Source organism: Silurus meridionalis, chromosome 10 (genome assembly GCF_014805685.1).
Source record: "Silurus meridionalis isolate SWU-2019-XX chromosome 10, ASM1480568v1, whole genome shotgun sequence".
Taxonomy (NCBI): Eukaryota; Metazoa; Chordata; class Actinopteri; order Siluriformes; family Siluridae; genus Silurus; species Silurus meridionalis.
In genome coordinates this window covers 15,001,292-15,016,795 of record NC_060893.1, presented here as the reverse complement: position 1 = coordinate 15,016,795, position 15,504 = coordinate 15,001,292, and the positions used below count along the sequence as shown (strand labels likewise).

At 40.2% G+C, this 15,504-nt stretch overlaps 1 protein-coding gene across 1 annotated transcript in view; it reads right to left on the bottom strand.

Moving 5' to 3' along the window:
• abtb2b (ankyrin repeat and BTB (POZ) domain containing 2b) overlaps positions 1-15,504 on the bottom strand; it is a 42,222-nt gene that overhangs the window by 1,094 nt on the left and 25,624 nt on the right. Inside the window, exons 3-16 of the mRNA XM_046858865.1 lie at positions 13,196-13,403; positions 5,811-5,963; positions 5,141-5,306; positions 4,937-5,026; positions 4,720-4,821; positions 4,455-4,551; positions 3,742-3,877; positions 1,994-2,217; positions 1,575-1,753; positions 1,333-1,438; positions 715-817; positions 450-540; positions 294-362; positions 39-152 (exon numbers count right to left, since the gene is read on the bottom strand). Of these exons, the coding sequence (XP_046714821.1) occupies positions 39-152; positions 294-362; positions 450-540; positions 715-817; positions 1,333-1,438; positions 1,575-1,753; positions 1,994-2,217; positions 3,742-3,877; positions 4,455-4,551; positions 4,720-4,821; positions 4,937-5,026; positions 5,141-5,306; positions 5,811-5,963; positions 13,196-13,403 (1,838 nt within the window). The remainder of the gene's footprint in view (positions 1-38; positions 153-293; positions 363-449; positions 541-714; positions 818-1,332; positions 1,439-1,574; positions 1,754-1,993; positions 2,218-3,741; positions 3,878-4,454; positions 4,552-4,719; positions 4,822-4,936; positions 5,027-5,140; positions 5,307-5,810; positions 5,964-13,195; positions 13,404-15,504) is intronic.

Here is a 15,504-nt window from a genome sequence, read left to right as displayed (position 1 = left end):
CCTCTGGCTGTGTGGAAGGTGTGTATTGAGCTGCTTACCTTGGCTGTGTTGTACACGGTCACTGCATTCTCCAGGCTGATGTTCTGAGCACAAAGCAGTTCACAGTGGCGCTGTAATCCTCCTAACTGGAACAATGTTGCCACTGACAACAGCTGGGGACAATTTCCAAAGAAAATTGATTTCCAAAACAATCCCAACATTTCAACAAGTCTCTTTTATATAGTAATATGGACACAATTATTATAACTAAATAGGTTTCTGTTTATCAGCTATCTATAACAGTACACATTCACCTCCAGAAGCTCAGGCACAGCGAGTTTCAGAGACTCTGTCCCACCCGAATACAGATATGACATCATCACCTGGAGACATGTAACGTGAAAGCTGTAAGTCTTAGTGCACAAAGCTGTTACGCAGAAAACGATTAAATGAAAATTCCCAACCAATACCTGAAAAATGTTGTACTTCACATCACTGATTTCGATCTCTTTACAGTGCTGCAAGCCATCAGAGCTGCTGGAGCCCAGAAGAGACTTAAACCTGCCAGTGCATAGACAGGAAATGTTTATATCCTGGAAAAAACTACAGCTTTTCAGACAGGACGCTTTCATATTTAGACACTGTCACCACTGTGTACTATTATTTGTATTATCTGTTTCACTATCCATCTTTTCACTGCTCATAATCCCTTTTTCATTAGGAAAGCCAGCTCACCTCTCAGATGCTGTGATCAGCAAAACCCTATGAGCGTAGAACGGTTTTCCCTCCACCAGAAATGTCACGTCTGACATTTCCTGGTTATTCAGGAAGTGGGGATCTGAAAAACAAGACAGAAGACAGACTGATTGTCTCTTTAAACTATGAATCACAAACAGGCTTTTTCATTTGAAGAAATCTGTATTATCTGTTCTATGATATTTGACCAGCTCCTGCCCCACCCCTAACCCTTTGGCAGAGGGGCCTACATTTGCTTTTCACCACCTGATTGGCTTTAATGGTTTGTGATGCAATATTTCTTGGTCATATTTTGAACATTAACTTAGATTTTTTTCGAAGGGGAAGCTTGATCCATTTCCTTCTATAAAACGGATATTAAATATTAATATTTAAAACATGCATGTCAAAGAAGATTCTATTATGTGATTATTAAGTGTATTAAGTATTAAAAAATCTTTACAGAATTTTAGAGAGACGCTTTACTCTGAAAGAACCCTCCATTATACCACAAAATAAACTCTATATGACTGATATGATAAAAATCTACTTTGTTAGTTAACTTTTTATGTGTAAAATGTGGGTGGGGTACAAACTCGGATTACAGGTTTTAATTACCAAGCTGTGCTGAAAGGGTGGGTTTCTTCCCAGAAATGACAGGAAGAGGAGCAGATCCATAGCAGTGACTAAAGATGGAGCCTAACTGCTGCATTATAGCATCACTCTGCAGGGACACACACACACACACACACACACACACACACACACACACACACAGAGAGAACATGAACAGTGTTAAGTGTGAATTTGATCACGAAGCAGTTAATTTGGTTGTATTATTTGCACTGTTTGCTTGGTACCTTGCAGCTCTTGAGGATGTTGAACATGAGAGGCAGACCAACAGAGAGCAGCTCCTCTCCGTACTCTTCCTCTTTAATAGAGTTGAAGTCTCTGAGCAGAGACAGCGTGACCGAAGCTCTGGATTGGAGCTGTGCGCTGCGTAGAGACTCCAACCACACATGCAGCTTCCAGGGCACTCCTGCAGGGGGCGCCAGATAATCAGTCCATATGTTCCCTCTATTGTCAAAGCTGAACTTACAGAAAGCCAATCTAACCAAACTGTGAAATTAAATTTATTGATCATAACGGCCAACTAAAAAATCTAAAACTGAAGAAACGGAAAGGTTTACATTAGTAAATTACTAACAATAATTATAAAAGTCTTAAAAATTAATTTCCAGTTATAAAATGCAAAACAGATCAAACATTAAGGCATTACTCAGTGAGTGCAGCTCCATGGTGACATCCAGGTATCCGTGCTCAGCACTGTAGAATGACGCCTCCTGCAGGGCCTTCATGCGGGCTTTACAGAGACGAGGCTGTCCTCCCTCAGAAGGCGCTGCCTCCTCCACCCCAAACACCCCCTCTGCCAAGATCTCCTCCAGAGACAGAACATCGTCCTTCACCTGCTGTGGCTGGGAGAGCAGCTTCCTCAGAACGTTCCTGTAGCCAAAAGAGGGAAGAATTTATACCTGGAAACACTGATGCTGATTTTTAGCACTGCATTCAGGGCACACAAGTCTAGTACTATATAGCAATATCTATATATATATATATATATATATATATATATATATATATATATATATATATATATATATATATTTTCCTATTTACAGTTATACTGATATTCTGATACACAAAACTGATATCGCAGTTATCCACTGAAGGCGATATTGGTGTCAAAGCAGCATTAAAAATAGATGGCATCTGCAGTTTAATTAAAGGAGCTCAAACATTGGATTATCGAATGCAGCTGTTACAGTGTTTACTTACTGATCTCATGTATCTTGTGAGCAGTAAGCTGTCAATGTCTACAAACAGGTGTGTGTGTGTGCGTGTGTGTGTGTGCGTGTGTGTGTGTGTGTGTGTGCGCGTGTGTGTGTGTGTGTGTGTGTACACATTTACAGGTTTAAACATGTAGCTTGTACATATTAGGTCACATAGGGAATGAGATGCCAGTGATGAGTCTTTACTGGAAGTGAAACATGAGTGTGTGTAAGGGTGTGTGTCAGTATGAGATGGGACTCTATCTGCATTGAAAAAAATGAGTGTCACAGTATCTTTAATATAATCATAATTAAAAATACGATCATTAAATCTTTTTCTGGACATTATAACTCATTTCAAGCTTGTAGTTTTCTTGTTCTTTAGGTGGATCACTGTGCTTCTTTGTAAAAAAAAAAAAACTATTCTCTGAAATATAATCAAAATTATCGATCAATAGAACAAAATTCCACACTTATATTTGGGTTATTGTAATCCTAAAATAAAAACATACAAGACACATTCAACTATATTCAAGACAGTTACACTTTTTTCTTTGCATTGTAAAAGTTACATTATCAAACTTTCAATGAGGAGAAGAATCAACTCGTGTTTAAAAGTGTGTCAGCTTTATGTCATAAATCAGTGTTTGTGTGAACATTGTCCGGTTTGCTCTGCCTACTCTACTCTCGCTACTCAATATTATTGCCTTCGTAATTGCAGTTGGTGACTCAATAATAAAAAAAACTCAACACTGACTCAACGGAACTGACACACAATCTGGTACTCTTTGGAACTGGAAAACAAGCAGTAAATGTTTTAAATCCTGAAATCATCATTATGGGAAATCTTTCCCTTTTGTTGAATAGATTATGTCAGCAAAACAAAGTCTGGTGTTTATCTAAACTTTCTATTTAATCTAATTTTCTGCAGTTTTGAGCGTTTGTTTAGGATTCGAAATCATTATTAATAGTGATGACTCGTGTGTTTAGGAGTAGTGCCAAAATGACATCACTATAAAAATGATAGCAGTTTGTGTGAACAACTCTGGGGGGGCTTAATATACACACACCCTGTCTGTAGGGGGTAAATCTACACTCAGCTACATGAGTGTAATCACATCCTTCTGTGCAGGGGGTACACTGAGTGAGTGTGTGTGTGTGTGTGTGTGTGTGTGTGTGTGTGTGTGTGTGTGTGTACCTGTGGCCATGTGCAGCAGCGTGACTAAAGCAGTTCATGTCCTCGTAAAGCGATGTTGTAAGAGTGTTTCCTTCCCGAGCTCGCTTCAAGGGATCAGCTCCCCGCGCTAACAGCAAACTCACCATCTCGTAATTCCCTGCAAAAAGGAAACGTGAAGCAAATATATTTGAGAAATAATAGAACGAAAAAAACATTTGAGAAGTAAATTAAAAGGGGAAAAAAGACACAGCGAGCTTCAGAGACTCTGTCCCACCTGAATACAGATATGATATCATCACCTGGAGACATGTAACATGAAAGCTGTTACGCAGAAAATTAATAAATGGAAATTTACAACTGATACCTGAAAAACGTTGCAGCTGTAAAAGGAGAGTATGTGTGTGTACTGTGCTCTTTCTCATCATGCAGCTATGTGTGGCCTCTATGAAATCCCTACACAGAATGTTCCCACACTTTAAAAAGCCACAAACTCCCTCACCACATACCATGCAAACACACACACTGTGCACACTCCCGGCACAATTCAGTCAGCTCCTGTTGCTTAATTCATTGTCAGGCTTATGTGGGCTGCCACCATGAGCCTATTTTAGGCCTCTCAGCAATAGATGAGCTCAGGAGTGGCACACAGAGACGGAGGGACTGAGAGACAGAGGAATGTTTAAGGCTCAAGGAATGGCAAGGTGTGACAGTGTATACTGAGGCCGGGTACACACCTGCTGCTGAGGCCAGCTGGAGCGGAGTATCGGCACAGTTCTCCTGCCCATTACGCACTGCAGCTCCCTCCACATTGGCCCCAGCATCCAGGAGAAGCTGAGCACATAAACACACAAATATACAGTTAAGAATGGACAAGTAAAAGTATTCGGAAGGAATCATCCAGAAGATCCTCCATGTTTTCCCAATGCTTTATAAGAACACACCTCTGCACGTGTATGTCTGTGCTATTTAATATGTAAAGTGTATTAAGAACAGGCTCACCTCTACCACAGAGATGTGTCCGTGTAGCACTGCGAACGTGAGCGCTGCCCAGTGACGGCTGTCTGGGTGGACCGAGGGGTGTTTAGGAGAGCACACAGGCACCTAGTGGAAACATAATACAGCTTCAACTCGTGTCAAGGGAGCAGTAATGTTTCAGGCAGTAAAACTATGTACCGGTTATTGCACATTCAGAGTCAACATCGGTGAATGCACTCACCGCTATGTCCGGATTTGCTCCGGCGTCAATCAGCATCTGGACCAAAGCCTCGTCTCCAGCAGCACAAGCGTACATGAGAGGGGTCATGCCCTGCATCCCACACACAGCAGGAGAAGGTGACATATGAAATCTGACTCGACTTGAAACATGTTTGAAAACATAATTCTCTGAATGGAATGCCTGTAAGTGCTTTGTGTGTAATACCTGATCGTCCATGCTGTTGACTCCGTCAGGCCCCAGCAGCTCGATGGCCTGACCTATTAAATCTGTGCGGCCACAGTTGAGCATGCGAAAGCCCAGATCCAGCTGGAACTTATCAGTGGCTGCTTTGGCATCGAGCCGCTTGAAGGAACTGAAACAGCACTCTGGCCTGGAGAGAGGAGAAGACATAGATGGGGGAGGATGGAGGGTTGGAGAAAGTACAGGTCAGTTATAATACATAAAGATAATATAAGTGAGAAAATGTGCGAGGGAGTGGAAAAAAGGAGGAATGCATGTAAAACTAGATAAACCAGTAGAAGGGAGAAGATGTAGGAGGTGGTTTATGTCCTGGAATCAAAGTATTTTTTCTTTTTTTCCAAGATGATGCAAATCATTAAAAAAGCCAGGCCAAGGTCCTGACATCAGCCTGTGGTCTGAATTTCTAGGTGGGTGTGGCATATAAAGTTTGAGGGTTTTGCACTTGGTCTTTGTCCACTGATACAGTAATGGAGTGAGCACTGGAGCAGGAGTGAGCTCATATGTTGTGCTGTTCACCACCATTTTCCACTGCGAGTGAAAGTGGGACAATTTAACTACATCTGTTGAATGTCTTTCTCGCCTGCGCTCGTTTATTTGAAAGATGAAACGAAGCGAGAGCAGGTGGAGCTCTTACTTTAGCAGTCGGGGTTCACAGTCGAGCCCTGGTAGTAGCTGCCGTGCTGTCTGTCGCACATCATCGCTGTCCACTAGCAGGCTGCGGCGGTGCTCGGCGTGTACGATGGCCACACGCATCCACTCCATGAGGGGCGGCAGCAGGAGGAAGGGCCTGAGCAAGAGACATACATCACACCTAAATACACTGGTACAATATCAACAATGTGTCAGGATACAGAGCTCTTCCTCTTCCTTTCTTTGTTCATTAAGACATCTGTAGTCACAGTCCTACACTTTTTTGGATGGGGCACTACTTCCACTTTATAGGGTTCAGTAATCCCCACGATGGAGCCTTTTTAGGTGTGTACAGTACTTTGGAGTCTGTAATCGAAGTTACATTATTGAAGCAAATACACATTTATTGAAACAAACTGGTCTTAGAAGTGCAAATAGCAATTTTTTTGTACTTGAGTATTGAAACTCAATTAAAACAAATAATGAACTTATAGAAAAGTATTCTTACAAGTATTTTTCACCTTTCCCACAGATAAAACTTTTAGAAGACTTTATCTATAATGAATCCTACATCAGGGGGATTTTCCATTTTAGTAAAGTAAAAACCCATTTAGGAAGAGAAGTTGCCAAAATGTCCTTGCAGGCTTTGCACTCAATTATTAAAAGCACTTTTAAAACTCTCCTCTACTCTCCTCTATTATATCAAAGCTTCTGGAAATTGAGAACTTTGCCAAAAAACTAAAATGATTCTGACTTAAAAATCACAGACTGCATCTTTAACCGGTTTCTGGACCATCAGGCCATAAAAAACTGGCCTCTTTTTTACAGAGCCTGAATCCAAGCAGTGTTCAGCAGGATGGACTTTGTCTTTCAGCTCTCTCAGACATCCTGATACCCGCAGCTGCTACTGCTCACACTTTTCCTCACACACACATACCATATAAATACACTCTCCATGTACGTGTCTTCTTTTAGACGTGTTTGTCTAAATAAAACATGACTTGACTCTAATAGTGGATGCATTAATCTGAGAGACTGCAGAGCCGGCAGCGCAATTATTTCAGACAAGTGATATTGACCAGTGTCAGCGACGAAACCAAGGCGGAGGTGATCCACAAAACATAAAGTATACATGGAAATGAAATAAACAAGTAAAAAAAAAAAACACTTTATGTAAGCGTATACAATATTCATACTGATACACAATCAGAAGTATACATTGTTTTATTAAGGAATGATTTTATTTCTAAAACTTTTGTAGCTAAAGTTTCCATTTTAGGCCCTGAGTAATGCAGTGATGTGTGTATGCCGCCAGGGGGAGTTTGTTGCAGTGCTCGTTTATAAAGCGTCCTGTGAAAAGCAAAAATTCCTGCAGAAAATCATCCAATTAGTAAGGTCCTTTAATTAACTTTACATTATAACCCATAACACTGCTAACTAAAACCAGGGTAGAAAAAAATCACTAGCCCAACCATCCAGGACACGAAAAAAAAGATTTTAGATGCCCAGAAAAATCCTAACATCCTAATCCTGAATTTTACAGCTGCACTACACATTTTCAAGATGACGGAAGAAAATGTTTTATTAGGGTTCATTAAATTGTGTGCACAGATAATAATCTTTCCAGGATCATGAATACACAGGTATGTGAAAACTCCCCCTATTCAGAGCAAAGTCTTAATGAACAACATGCAGTTTACCTCACAGTGAAACATATCAATACTTATTGATTTACTTCTGGGTTAAGTTCAGCTCACTAGTTAACGAACTTGCCATTCATTATTGCATCAATTTATCCACCAGTTTTTAGATGGTCAGTTAAACTTGTAGACAACAAAACTTTGGACTTGGTAGTACACTGGAGCATTTACATAGCCAGCAGCATAGCTAATGAAATTATAATTCAGTGCAGTGAAGGGCATATACATAAAAAATATTTTTAATAAGAAAGTTGTAGAGCTCAAACATGCAACCGAAAGAACCCTGGGTTCTAGATTTAACTTGGCTGTCACTTTGGAACAGATTGCACAGTTTGATGCCTATAAAACAACAACTCAAATTCGAATTGCTCATGATTCGCACAGTGGGAGCAAATGTGTGCTAACTGAGCCTTATTCTTCACCTCACACCTCGCATTTTGAAGTATTTCCTTGTCATATTTATCCTGCGCAGTGTTGAATATATACTTTTGTCCTACAGTGAAGATCTGGATCAAAACCTGCTGCTACACATCTGCCATCCTGCAGAGTTCTCCTTATGCACTGCTCCTGAAGGCTGGATCAGGTGTGTTACATTAACGCTGGATCTGTAGCAGCACGCAGTGATGTACGAGCGACTTCACCTTTCTCTAAGCCCAACACAAATCACTAAAAATAAAAAAAATTTTTTTACATTGTATGCAATACCGGTTTGCTCTTAGGGAGAAGGTGTGACAGCAGGGAGATGGTAAAACACAGGTGGCCCACTGAGAATCCAGGGGACTAACAAGACATATGCAGATAAAGCACACAGGGTGGAACAATGTGCTCATTAAGGAAAGTAAACATGCGCAGGGGAGATGACAACAACAGAGGAGAAATATAGCACGCAGCGACACATGAAAGCTATTATTAGATACAAAAAAAGAAAAAAACAACGGCGCTGGAACAGAAATGGCAGACGTTCAGAAAGTCTAAATAGTTTACAAAGTGTGGCAGTTGTGCAAGTTCAACAATCACTATTTACAGATAAACTATATTATACATTATACTCTGCATAAACACCTCCAACTTGCTAAGTAAAAAAAATGATGAGTAGCCACATTACCTGCTGTTCTACAAACAGCCTTTGAGAGCTCCCATTAAAGTCCCTTCCCAAAACACATAGCTTTAAATATGTATAATGCAGGCTAGGCAGTAGCTAGCTGTTTTGTCCTGGTCATGGTGGATCGACAGAATGTTTTCTGCCATATCGCCCCAACTTCTACACCAAGAAATAAGTGCTCTGAGAATTACTATATAAGCTAACAAACATTACAAGACATAATGAAAACAAATTCCTTTAAATGTTTCCATTTTTATCCATTTTTTTTCATATTTTAGAGTGAAACCTGCTGGAATCAAGAGCTGGGTTAGCCATGTTCTGCACAGTTCTCTGCTCAATTCTGTTTCATGCAGTACAAGTGTGTGTACTGAAGTGTGTGTGCTGGTCCAGTGCGTGCCACCGTTAATGGCTTGTATGTGTTTAAAATTGGTCTCTAGTTTGACTGCATCATCTAGAAAAGAGTACAATGGTTTGATTGTGTGTGTATCTCTTGTGTGTAAGAGAGTAAAAGATTGAAAACAGCGACAGGAACTACTGGAACGATCACATCGGCCAAAACGACCCAGCATCCTGCCAAAGAGGACTTCCACTAGCACTTTTCCATCTCTAAATGCGCTTATTGATCCTTCGGAAGCTCTCGGGCTTGGAAAGACCTCATCTAGAATTAGCTTTGGTGCAATAAAGCCTACTATTTTAAAGCCTTTGGCTTCCACACACTTCCAATGAAACACACATTTTTTTTCTCACACACATACATTTGATGAATGGTCCACTCTGGTGACCTGCTCCTATCTGAATGAAACTTAAGCAGTGTGAAACTCGAGCTCTTCCAGACACTTCTAACCTCTGCTTTGTTCACTTGCCACAGGGCTACAATGCTATACATGGCAGCCGTGTGTGGGCCCCTGGTGCTCTCGCTCGCTCGGCCCCTGGGTCACACCTCGACCACGACCCTCGCATCTGATTCTAGAGCTCAAGTTCAACGCACTGAAATCTGAGTTGGTACCACGGGCCACATCAAAGCCTGGTCGAGCATAGCGCTCTGAAACCTGAGAGTGTGCCATGCTAATTAGCTTTTCCTGCATTCACACAATGAATGGGTAATGGGGCTCCTGTTGGAAGCAGGTCACACTTCAGATGTGTGATTGTGATTAGACCGGAGCCACAGACACCACAAGCTCTGCATGCTTGCTGGATGTTTATAACATTCTATAACAGCTTTGAGTCACAGGTTTCTGGCAAAGAAAAAAAAAATAATAATAAAATATATATATATATATCCTCCAGATGTTCTCACAGCTCTCTATTCTCTTCACCCTGCACCTCATCTTTCTTCCTCTTACACTCTTAAATTTCGTGTGGTTTGGCGATATGTGATGATTAATCCTTTTGTTATTTTTTTTATGGAACAAGAAGATTAGATTATTTGTTTAATGTGAAGGCTGGACACAAACAGTTCAGATCAACTATGTTTTCCAGACAGAGTCTTCAGTGCTGACAAAGCTTCTTTGAGTTTGTTTTTTTCAGATGTTCCTAAATCATAAGGCATGCTTTTCTTTTCTAGATCAAGCTTTTTGGTATGGCTCATTCAAAACGGGAGCCTCCCATTGACAAATGCCATGATCATATTTAGCATCTTTCTCTGGGTTGCATTTGCTGATATGGCTGACTACATACCTGCTCTCAGATTTGGGTAATGCAACCACTTCACAGCTCCGGGGTCCTTGGTTTGATACTGAGCTCGGGTTACTGTCTGTGTGCAGTTTCACATGTTCTCTCGTGTCTGCATAGCTCTACTCTGGGCTCTCTGGTTTCCTCCCACCCTCAAAAGCATGCCGATGGGTGGATTGGTTACACTCAATTGGCCTCGGTGTGAATAAGTGTGTAAATGTGATTGTGCACCAGATCCAAGCTACATGTATATTCCCCTTCCTAGGGGAGAATCGCAGGTTATTAAGAGAAATAAAATAATTCAACTATTTCATTTGTATTCAGATAATAATGAGTTTACAATAAACTGAGTCAGAATAACACAACGCTAAAACACTGAGGAATAAAGACAGCAGTGGATCCATTCAAGCTATATGTTCAATTCTTTCTTTCCATATGTTAAAGTCCATTATTAGGGCAGATATTAGGACTAAGTATCAGTATATCAGAGTTTCAGTATATTTCTCTTCTAAATCCAACTATGATACATTACAAAATTCAAGCAGTGAAGAAACCACTGTGCAAACTCGATCAACAAGCTGGACAGCTTCCATGGTGTTTGTTGCACTGAGTCTACACACAGCTTACAAAATATGGAAATATTGGCTGTGAGATGTTCATGTAGTTTAAACTTCACTCATGGGAGTCTCAGTGTCATGATGCTGATATAAATTGCAACACTGGTTTCAGCTTTTTCATATTTGAGAAATGCTTTTTGTGCATGAACTGGCATATTGTGTGTTTGTTTCATTCATGATTACTTGGCAAAGTTCACATCGATCGGTACCTCTTTTGCTGATCATCAGGCATGTCGTGTCTGCCATCAGCATGTGTGAGCTGTATGCCTTTTGAGGCAGACCAAGGGGTCAGCGTGTCATCGATTTATATCAGCCTCTCATTCAGCACCAAGAGCTCCTCTTCACCCCTCTGACCTATATCTGTCTTTGCCTTGGGCTGTTGTAAAACATCCATGTGTCACAGTAACCTCAGCCTATGATAGGAAGACCCTGAACAGTGGCGTTAAAATTACTGAGCTTTGTCAGGACCACACAGCGTGCCAGTGAGAGACTGGGTTGAGTTTCAAACAAAGCTTTAATACCTTTTTTAATAGCACGAGGCCCTGAGTTGAGGCACTGCCAGGGCTAAGAAACCGCCTGCTTCTCATTCTGTTACCACACACACTCACGCACACACACTGTCATGCACACTACAGTGCTGTAAACCTCGGCCGGTGTTGCAGTTGGTGTTGTCATGAAGATGTTGATGCCTTTGAAGTGGGCTGCGGCTGCACCTTTGCTGTTTTCCACTCTAGTTGTGTTTAGGTTGCCGTTGCTGCACAGCACCAAGCCAGGTGCATTTTAAAGTGTCTGACAGTCTTTAACATACAGCATGCAAACACTTACAATCATCAAGACCATCAAGGGATCGTAAGAACTTTGCTCTTGCTCATTCGGGTAGCAGGCACCTGGCGTAATCAAACATGAGGAAGGTGAAAGTGTGCAGACTGCTTTAGTGATTCCGTTTGGATTTAGGTTTGGCAATGGTGTAGGTGTCATTGCAAAGGGTTTATAATTAGAGTTTGGATTCAGTGTTAGATTTAGGCACGTATTACAAGAAATGTACACCATCTGTATCTTCTCTATTGAAGTAATATGTACTCATTTAACTGTAGTGCTGCTGACAGGTTAATCCCAGTTTTTCTTTGGGAAAATCTCTCCCATTGTGTTCAGGGATTAAAACCCCTTTGCTTCTTCTCTTAGGGAAAAGATGAGGCACAGAAAAGGAATAGTTCTGCTGTAGGGCCTTCTTCTTGGTCTGACACCAACGTCCTGATTCTATTGTTCCTCGGCTTTCTAAAACCTACAGCTCGTGTCCAAAGAATCTGTGTGAAGGTTTATCGTCTTTCACCACTATTGCTGCTCTTTTTCTTTTAGCATTATGCTGCATACATAAGGCCTATTTGTTGGCTGTCAAAAATGTTTCACATGCTCATTTCCATGAGTACTGTACAATGCAGTGATCGACAACACGCACCGACACGATCTGATTTCACTCTATCGGATATCACTTTTTTTTATCAAAGCTGAACTGAATAAAAACTCTTGCAATGCTGCAGCCAATAGAAGATGTTGTAGGATGAGCTAAAGGCTTTTTTTTATAAAACGAAATGGATGTCAGTGCACAGTAAATGCATTTTTAGATCAAATGAATTTCTGTCTATAGAAAAGCAGCAACACATGTTAATAGATTCTGTATAGAAAGTATTGCTAGGGGTATGTAGCTACAGAGACCACACAAAAGAACTTCCCCCTTGCCATAGAGTCCAATAAAAAAAGGATTTGATGGACAACATGCATTAACACATGCTATGTTGTCCATTGAAATCGTTTAAAAAGCAGTTTTGATGGAATGTACTCTGATGTGGCCATGCATCAGCCAGTAGGTATAGTGTAGGTAGGGTTTCAGTTATTCACACCAGACTAATCATTCTTGTTAACAGAAACACCAGAAATGTTACCGAAAATCATGCTTATAATTAAATATAAATGCTAAAAGAATAGATCTCAATGGTGTCTTTCTTAAAATGTTTTAAGTGCATTTTTCTCTGTATGGAGGATGCCCTACGTACCGCACATTCCATCTGAATGCTAAAACAAACCACCTCAGAAAGAACCCTACTAAGCTCATAATTGAATAAAATCCCACAACAAAGGCAGAAAGATGGTAAATTATGGGGAGCTTCACAGTTCCACCATATCATTACCACCTCTAAATCCTCCAGGCTATGTGGTTTCTCCCAATTCATATGTATATGAATAGGGCCATCAGGTGTTAATTAGTGCAGCCTTGAGGAGAAAGAGGTGCTTTAGGACCTACCTCTCTTTGCTTAAAGCCATTCTTGGTGGCTCCAGGTTAGGATTCTCCATGGACTCCATCTGAGGACAGCGCAGGAAGTAGTAGAGTGTGTGCAAGGCGTCTGGAGACCAGGAGACCGGCTGCTGGCGGACATGGCGAGCTGGACTTACTCCGACCAGCCCTGAACCCAGGCGTTGCATGTGGTGCATGGCCCGTGACACCAGATCACCTGATTAGAGGGAACAAAATATGCTCAAAATCTGGATCTAAAACGAGAACACATCAACATGGCATACACAAGCAATTCCAATAGGTTGATCCAAGTCAATTATAAGCATACTAATGTGTACTTGAAGAATATATATAAGGTTACTACTTTAAATATTTTACACCTTCTTAGGGCAAAGTTGGAATAAAGCCAATACTTAAGAGTATATTTACTGTGAATAATACTTTAAATACAATATATATAAATTAAAAATAAATCAATATATATATATATATATATATATATATATATATATATATATATATATATATATATATATATATATATACACACACACACACACACACACACTCTTAAGTATTGGCTTTATTCCATATTTAAAGTAGTAACCTTAATATATACTTAACGTTAGCTCAGAAAAAAGGTACTTTATTTTTGTGCTATATATACATTATGGTATTATTGGACAGTTCATTAAGCCTGTCTGCTTTCACCTAATACATAATGATAGCTAAATAACAACCGGAAGCACCACAGCTCTTTTTATCTGGCTGCCTGCTTTATATGGAAGGGTCCTTTAGAATTGAGTAAGTGCCTGGTCACAGTGATTAGATTACAAAAAGGAACAAATCCAAATAAGGTTACAAATTCACCTTCCATTTGTGTCATGTCCCACCACAAAGATTACCAAAGCTTGATTACATCAAGTGGAATACATTAGGTATGTAAAATTAACCACTAAATCTAATAAAATAAGCATCACATGAAAACTAGGACATCAGGCCTGACATTAAACTATTCTTATTTCATTCTAATGCTGTAAAGCACATTCATAGTTGGCTACAAAATCCACACAGCAGATGAATAAGTATAAAGAAATTTAACAGTTTCTTCTACATTGAATTCAACTGCAGACAACTGCACACACCCGTGATTCATTTCCTCTCCTCACCCTACATACTGTTTGAGTACACATCCAAATTCCTGCATTAGCATTTGGAAAAAGTCAAATGGAAATTTTTTTTTTTTTTTTTTCACAGCTTGCTCCATGCTGCTCATTAGGACAGAGGACGAGTGTTCGAATTTTGTGAGACAGTAAATCTTATGAGCAGTAAATCAGGACCTGTTTAAGGAACCACAGATGGACCCTGAAAAGCATTTTATAGATCAAAAAAAAAAAATAATCACAAAAAAGTCACAAAAGAAGCAATTAGTGAAAGCGAGACTACGACCCACAGTTTCCCATGCACAGACACTAAAGTCTGGCTGCTCCATTTGCAAGAATGGGTAACAATCGTTTGAGGTAATTATCCCATGCTTAATTTCTGACCCGAGCATGTGGGTTGGAAGAGGGTGGGACACTCCATTAGTAGCTGAAGACCCCACTTATAGCTGAAGGAGCTTCTTTGTGTCCTATCATGCCCCTGAAGGGTTCCCTGAGGAATTCAAAAGCAATAGGGAGGCTGTCGCAGGCCTGCTGTTCATGACTATTTCCTTAGCTTGACCATATTAGATTCTCTGTCTCAGACGTAATACCGATTGAAATGTGAGGCATTTCCTATTCCAGCTGTCTCACCAAACAACAAAGCATTAACTTACTATTTCAAGATAACACCACATAATGTTGTTGACAGTGACTAGAACAGTTTTTTTTTATTCACAATTAAACTGAATACATTTGTGTTTTTGTTTCTACAGCTTAACAGAGAACACACTCCCTCTTTTCGACAGAAAGGTAATTGATAAACTATATGATTATTATAAAGCTCACCAGGATAAAGTGCTTACTAAAGAAGAATACATGAACTGAAAGATCCAATATGATATCAATGAGGTGTCTAGTAAGATCTAATAATACATTATTTAAAAATATAAATAAACATAACCTCAGCTTTGAGTTAGTTGTCTGATTATTTTGTGCAGGTAAGGAGATACAAAGCTGGAATGACCAGTACATATAAAAGCTTTCATCAAATTCCAACATGCCCTGTTTGACACCAGGGTGGCCGGGACTTTATAGATACTTCACTATTCGCCAGTGCCGCAAAGCAATGCTGCCCAGTACTGCCCAGAGCATGTGTGTTTGTGTGTGAGTGACTGA